Source organism: Oncorhynchus clarkii, chromosome 4, assembly GCF_045791955.1.
Source record: "Oncorhynchus clarkii lewisi isolate Uvic-CL-2024 chromosome 4, UVic_Ocla_1.0, whole genome shotgun sequence".
NCBI classification, from domain to species: domain Eukaryota; kingdom Metazoa; phylum Chordata; class Actinopteri; order Salmoniformes; family Salmonidae; genus Oncorhynchus; species Oncorhynchus clarkii.
Window position 1 is genome coordinate 23707014 of NC_092150.1, and position 7584 is coordinate 23714597.

The 7584-nt window shown below is 39.4% G+C and overlaps 1 protein-coding gene across 1 annotated transcript; it reads right to left on the reverse strand.

The window, feature by feature from the left end:
- Positions 1-1654: 1654 nt before the first annotated feature.
- Positions 1655-4598, reverse strand: LOC139407628 (doublesex- and mab-3-related transcription factor A2-like). The gene is made up of 2 exons (XM_071151461.1): positions 3777-4598; positions 1655-3450 (listed from the first exon to the last, which is right to left on the reverse strand). Exons 1-2 carry the CDS (start codon positions 4222-4224, stop codon positions 2603-2605), a joined length of 1296 nt encoding a protein of 431 aa, XP_071007562.1. The 5' UTR covers positions 4225-4598; the 3' UTR covers positions 1655-2602.
- Between the last annotated feature and the right edge of the window lie 2986 nt (positions 4599-7584).

Genomic DNA, 7584 nt, shown 5'->3' on the forward strand with positions numbered 1-7584 from the left:
CCTTTTTTCTGCCGTTGTTGAGTACCCCTTGCTGATCTGAAAGGATTGCATGTGTTTGAGCAATATGGTAGTAGCTCCACCTAAGCCTGCTAGAAGGCCAGGTGGAGTGACTGACATAGGGCTTACACCTATCAAATGCTGTACCATCGAAGGGAGTGATTCAACAATGGCAGGGCAAAGGTATGCAGTTACCTATTGAATATGGGCCCAGATATGGAGTCATGTAGCTGCCTAAATTTCAAAGAGGTCTCTCACATTTGAACTGGAACTGAGTGACTGGCTGGTCATCTCCCTAAAAACTTACAGTGCTGTTTTGAAATTTCAGCCTGTTTAGGTGGGATTACGTTTTGGCCTTCCATTGTGACATCATCATGCAGTAAATGAGTTAATAGACCAATAAGAAAGAGAGTCCCAAACCTCTCTGCCAATAACAAATCATTTTCAGGATTCCCCTCCCCACTCAGACCACTCCCAGACACTCCTAGCAGAATTCTTGCTTGAGATATTGCTCTATGCTAAGAAGTTCTTCTTGTTCCTTTTTGACCAATTTAATTGTAAATAATTACAGTAAGGTACTTAATTGTTACCCAGAAAGAATCTGATATTGAGATAAGAACGGCTGCATTGGACCGTAAACCATTGTAGCATAACTGTTCTGGCCTTAGTCTGCTAAACGGTTTCACAGAGCTTTCAGCTCTGGCTAACGATGATCAGATGTAACCAAGCCATGTCTATAATAAAACAAAAGTCTACCATGTTTACATAATTGCTGTTTGATGTATGGAATATGCTTTGACACAGAGTATCATTGTATGCACGTTAAACATTGTACATTGTATAAAAGCAAATAAAAAAAAAAGATAAAAGCAAATTAAAAGGGAACATTTAATTGGGTCGAGATGTAGGCCTATGAAACATATTGGAATTGTTTGTCATCGAATATAGCCTAAGTCTATTGAACATTTATTCTTATTTTGTACATATATCAATGGACAGATATTAATTAAAAGGAATTAATCTAATAACAGAGGTCATGTATTTCCAGTTAAATTAAAGCTATTAAAGCAATGCAATGTGGAATAAGGGGCCTCTCAATAGGTGTTGGGTTTCGTTTTCCGTTTGGCATTATGAAGGCACACTGTCAAATACTTTGTTTACATTGTTATACAGTATTTGTCGGGCGTGAGTAAACACTTCGATTCCGGCGAGCAAGATATATTATGTTTCTACAGCATCATGTTCCAAGTGTTGTGGACTTTTAATTCCTAAATGAATGTGTGCTTTGCCAGTTCCCTGTGTTTTTCCGTTTCCAAAGACTGAGTCTATAAATCTATACGATCATCATAAACGAATAAAGGAAAAATGGAGAATGACAATATTGTAATGATGAGACAAGACAAGTTTCTGCACGACAAAAGTTAAGGCTACATGTTCTTATAAGCACTATATAATTACTGCAAATAATAGGCTAATAACAACTAATAACAATAGCCTAATATTAGGTGTGTGTGTGTGTGCGCGCACGTGTGCGCGTTCGTGTGTGTGAAAATAAATGCTATATTAGTGCCTAGAAATAATTGGAAATCATTTTGTATAAAATAACATTTATTTCCAGCAATTCCACATGCAATTCCACAATTCCACAGCTCGTGACAGAAAAGCAATAGACTTTTCAGGACAAAAAAATGCAATTTCACAAAATAGAGAAGAACGGTTGTAGCTGATAAATGCTGGGTCAAGTACACAGGTAAAGTCAACTGTAATATAATAATCTTATATAATCAAATTCAATATACACTGTACTGTTGGATAAACAATAAAACTAAGTCAGAAAAGGAATGCCAATACATCAATAGTTTTACAATTAAGCTTCCGTTTTTAAATGTTCAACGTCAGTAATTTACACGTTATGGTAATAATTTAAGACACCCCACTTAAACGTTTTTTAAGCATGGATGTATGCTACTAAAAAATAGTGAGTAATAATTCGTTAGTAAGGTTGGATGTTTTCTTCCAGAAAATAATTACTCGGAATGAAAAGGTAAAAGCAACAATTGCACCAGGATCATCTAACAACCCACTTTTATTTGAAAGTGAATTTGGGTTGCGACCACTTTTTCAATATCGAAACCCCACAATTTACAGGAATCATATCGAAGTTAGAATTTGTATCTTCTCCATATATGCACTCGATTATAATGCGACTGCATACATTATGGTGTGATGAATAGTTTGCCTGTAAGTTCTTCGGGAATTGCAAACCCTTTAAGTAATATTTTCAGACAAAATACTTTGACTAGATATTTTCAGGTTACACACTTGGCGGGGGATTTATAGCAATACATATGTATAAGGAATAATAGTCTATCTCTAAGAAAACAAAGTTATATATAAGTGAGCTTGGTTTCCGATGCCATTTTAGGCAAGCAAACCGACTAAAAGCAAAGCATTATGTACAGCAGTGCAATAGCCAAACACGTTACTGATCTCTCCATAACATTCAACACTTGTGGCTACAAATACAGTGTCCCTCTCTGAATGTGTCCACTTGAATCATAGTCCCAACACGACTGAGTTCATGACACATTGTACATTCTCAGTCTCACGGTTTGTCTGTGTTGTTGTTGCCGAGGGGCCTGTACAGCCCATTGGTGTACCCCTGGTCCTTGTGCAAGAGTGTCCTGTCCCGTATGAGGTCACTGAATGCGTAGTCCATGGGCGGCCTGAAGCCCAGAGTTGGCATCAACCCCGTAGTGGAGTAGGGTGTCATGAAGGTGAGCCCTCTGCTGTGGGCCGAGTAGGCCAGACGCAAGGGGTTTAGTCCTAGATGAGTGCTCAGGGGGTAGGTGCTGGGATCAGCGCCAAAGTGTGGCGCGTTTGGCTGCAGTGGAGAGAAGGCGGAGCGGTTGCTCAGCGTCATGGCTCCCGGTAACATGGGCCTTGGAGTGGAGGAGAGGGGAGGCTGTGCGCTCTGGAGTATGCGTTCTGCTGTCCACACCTGCTCGGGGGCCTTGGCTTGTCCACTGTTGTTGAGAATTTGCTCGATGGCCTGCACCACGTCTTTCCCGCAGCCTTGTAGAACCAATTCCAGAACACTGCGCTTGTGGCTGGGGAACACTCTGGTCAAGATGTCGATTGGGTTCATTTGCCTGGATGCGGCCGATGATGGGGAGGGTTCTTGATCATCTTTGTCGGTCTCCGAACCCGAGTCAGAACCTAGGGGGCTAATCGAACCCGGGGTGTCCTCTCCGTCTTTCAGAGCCTTGGAGACAGGAGAGCTGATGAACGACTCTCCGTCTCCATTCTCAGAGCCAGAGCCATGACGCGCGTCTGGGGAGGAGATCCCTGGTTCGCTGTCAGTGGAAACCGATTTGCCCAACGTCTGCTGCTGGGTCACTGATGCCGACATTTGGGACTTCGGAAACAATTCATACTTCTGCATTCTTAAATCTGAAATAGATAAATAAAAACGAATCGATGAGATGTTGATGTCACTCAAATTAAAGAGGCTACTTTTGATATTGTTACCATTACCAAGATTTTCACATTAACTTGACAGTTTGGTAAATTAAATGCCAATTTATCCTCTTCACGTCAGAACATTATTTCTCTATCAGGGTCCTTTACATTACTCTTCAAAGTTACCAAAAGCAAAGCACATGCTTATGCACAGGATTTACGCACAAAACAACCTGACCAACCTTCCACCAATATTTAGGCCTATTCATGTTTATGAGCAGGCTAATCTGAGCAGGATAATCTATAAATCCACTCACCTGAGTTACTTTCGTTGTTGACAGAACCAAAGACCTCATAATTCTGACGAGGTGGTATAATGCCGTTGGCGGCCGCCAGAGCTAGCCCTTCTGCTGTCCCATACAGGAGCTGCAGCTCCCGGGCTTCGTTCTCCTCCTGAGCTTGTTGTCGACGGAGAGCCACTTGTGCGGCCATGACGCGCTGTCTCTCGGCGATTAGGGTGCATTTGGCGCACATACAGTCCTTCCAGCGGCAATAACGTTTATGGCCCTTCAGCGCAGATACCACGCCATGATTCCTGCAGCGGGCGCACTTCGGGGTGCGAGGATACTTCTCCGTTGTGCGATATAGCATCGGACCCCGCAGGAGGCTACTGGCCATGGAGACGGGGATGTTGACAGACCCTCCGGCTCCAGGGTGGACCTGAGATCCTGACGGCGCTGTGGAGAGCTCTGGTCTCAGATCCATGTCCTGTCGCTGACCAATATCTACTATCAATTGGAAAAAAGTAACGCGATGATGTATCGATGATTGTTCACAACAGCTGAATAGTTTTCAACATATCTGCACAATTTATTAAGTAATCTTCTACCGGTGTTTTCTGTCCATTGAAGAGAACAGAATGTAGCCTCGCCTAAAGCTTCACCAAGATAAAGGACCAGTTTGTCAATTTACGCTAATGAGGTATAAAAACGCCGTGCAACCTGTCAATACTTGATGATCTCTGCAACAATATATACAGAAATAGACCTTTAAACGTGTCATTTACGAGGAGAAATCCAAGAGACTTGCAGAAATGAGTGCTCTCCCCTGTTTAACTTAATTTCACCAAAATGAGCCGAGGCTGCTATACTCGCACCAGCGTGAGACACTAACTTACTCAAGAGATTGCCACTAGATACAGATCCTCTCTCTCTCCATTGTTGCTCCTACGTTTTCATTAGACAAATTTGACAACAATGTGGCGCCTGTCATTGGCCAAACGGGGAAGGTGCAATCTGATTGGCTTGTCCCCTTTTCTACTGTGTCCACCAGAGTTCTTTCTCAACTAACAAGTGTTTAGAATCTGAATGGGATCCTGCAGAGCTAAAATACATTATTTTTAACAAACTCGAATTTCAAAACAAATGGAACTACATTTTCAATTAAGTCATATTTATTATGGGAAATATTATGGGAAAAGATTCCCAAGATCAAATGAAATGCACTTTTCTCAATAGAGACATTTTCAGGCAATAATTCGATAGGCCTAGGCTATCTGAAGTTTATCTATATTAATTTGCTTGATTAATTTTCATGATGTTGTGCATCACGTTTCTTACTTGTATAAAAAGCCGTTATAGATCCTTCAATTTTATTTACACCCTTTTCGAGACAGACAATAATTAAAGTCTCACTGACGTCACTGCCCTTTTAATTCTGTCAAATCACAAGGTAAGTGACATTTACATATTGATTCAAATAGACTAGCCTATGCTATGCAATTGCTGGTAGAATGTTGAGCATGGAGTTGGAAAATAACGTCTTTATCATATAAATAAAACCCAACTTTTTATAATAACAATAGAAACGTATTTGTTTTACAATAGTAACGTAGTAAGTGTTTTCATTGTACAATGATAGGCCTAATCCAGATTATAACACTATTTTATTGCTACTCATGGACATGCATTATGCGATTCAGTTGAGGCAAGTAAAATGTTAAAATAAAAAAAAAATACAACAAAAACGTTAGTGTGGTTATATTTAGGAAAACAATATCTAGGCCTATAGAAGACCATGTTGTCTAAAAGTATATCCCAAAGCAGTAAATACTCTTTATGTCCTCAGCAAGCAATGAACCAACATAATTTTCGTTTCATTTGAAAGTGTTTTTATTTTTATATTATTCATATTATTTATTAAAATAATAATAATATTTTTTTTGTTTTATACAATATTTAAATTCAAGCACATAGCTACCAAATACCTTCAACATACATACATCAAATGGGGGAAAAACGATTAATCCTTTCTGAGTTCATAGGCTAAACAAATCCTTTTTTACAACGAGCTCGAAATTTGAAGACCGCATGTTTTAAATTTGTGTATATGCCTACCCTATATTTTCCTGCAATCAAGCTGATTTCTATTTGCTATTAGTCGTAGATGTTGATAACAAAAGTGTGTTCATTGTTCATTGTTTCATTCATATTATATTACTATTTTTAGATTGAATCATTTAAAACGACACGGACAATGCGATAATCAATAAATCATTGTTTACACAAATTACGTGATAATGATAATGCAGTAACTTCATTACGATTGTTATGATTATAATGATTACTATTATTACACATTTTCTGAGCCTTTACTCCAAAAAGTTGCAATAATTGAATATGACTAATGAATTCCAATTTAGCCTATATGAACTCATTATTCAACTTTTATTAGTGTGCATTGAACTGTTTACATTTTTCTCACAAAATATCAAGATTTCTCATTTGTAGACTACTTTTGGACGACCAGTTTGCAGGTGATATAGCATACTAACTTGTTGGAGGTTGCTGGCCATGCATGGATACCCGGGGATGATGTTGCAGCCGTCGGATGTCACTCCAGGCTGAACTTGGGATCCTGATGGTGCCTGTGGATCCATGCTCTCGTTGACCAATGCCTACAATCACATTTTTAAATGATGTAGGTATAGTTGATACATTGGACAAAACTTCGCAATTCTCACCAACCACGCCATTTTAACTTTGTACAAACTATTTATTGAAATAAGGAGGAATAGGCTATATCTAACGACAGGGATCGATTCAATAATGTACATATTTAAAGGGCTTATATGAAATGTTCCTTCGAGTGCATCAATTCAATAACTGTATTTAGTGGACTCCAATAACTGTGTTCAATGGCACAAGACTGATAAACAAAGGTAAATAGGCCTACCAAGAACGTGAAATGTAGGACTATGCTAGGCAATCATGTTTTCTTCTGAACTAGGTCTTGTGGATCATGCAATGTTGAGTGTTATGTTTTATTGGCACCAACTTCTGTAATTTCCCAGTAATATTCATTGACTGCAGAAAACCAAACATTGCATGCCCCCTCTCTGGAAACATTTCGCAATAACTTACATAATATACAAATACAGACCGGCTAAACATTTCACCTGCCTACATGGGACACTGCATTCAATGTATTATAACGAATGTGGGTTTATATTGACTGAACAGGGCTGCAAAACACAGCAACAAACTAAAACATCATAACCTGTACTTCTGTAACCCTGAGCACCTTTCCACATTTAGGCTAGGGCTTTTCTGGTCGCCTCGACTAGTGGTGCATGTTGCACTCCGCTCCGCGCGCTGCGTTTCCAGCACGCGGACCTGCCGCTCTTCTCATTGTTTACCTATGAACCACAGTAAGCAAATGCCATCTGTTTCCCCCGCCGCTGTCATCTGCACCTTTAATTACCTAATAGAGACGACATTAAACTATATATTTTTGACATTCAAACTAATTATCTCGGCAGCAATCTCACACGCATGAAAACTTCATTACAATAAATCACGTGGTGGCGTAGCCCAATATATAAACATTGAGATGGAGTTGATGTCACCTATGGTCAATGTTGAACAAAGTTTGTTGATTAATAGATTGAGGATAAAGCTCAACATGCTAAAAAACGCAGGCACAACAAATGACCTATTTGGAGGCATTAATCTAACAAGAAATAGGCATTTAGGCGACTAGCCTACACACATGGACAATTCTTTCGGTTGGAAATATAAATAAATTGGAAATATAACAGCTTTAATAAAGTGAGTTAATATGGTA

What these genes read in the sequence shown, in the direction of transcription:
- LOC139407628 (XM_071151461.1), bottom strand. Translation starts at nt 4,224, where the DNA reads ATGGATCTGAGACCAGAGCTCTCCACAGCGCCGTCAGGATCTCAGGTC. An exon ending in CAACAACGAAAGTAACTCAG is followed by an intron (nt 3,451 to 3,776) that starts GTGAGTGGATTT and finishes TATCTATTTCAG; the next exon opens with ATTTAAGAATGCAGAAGTAT.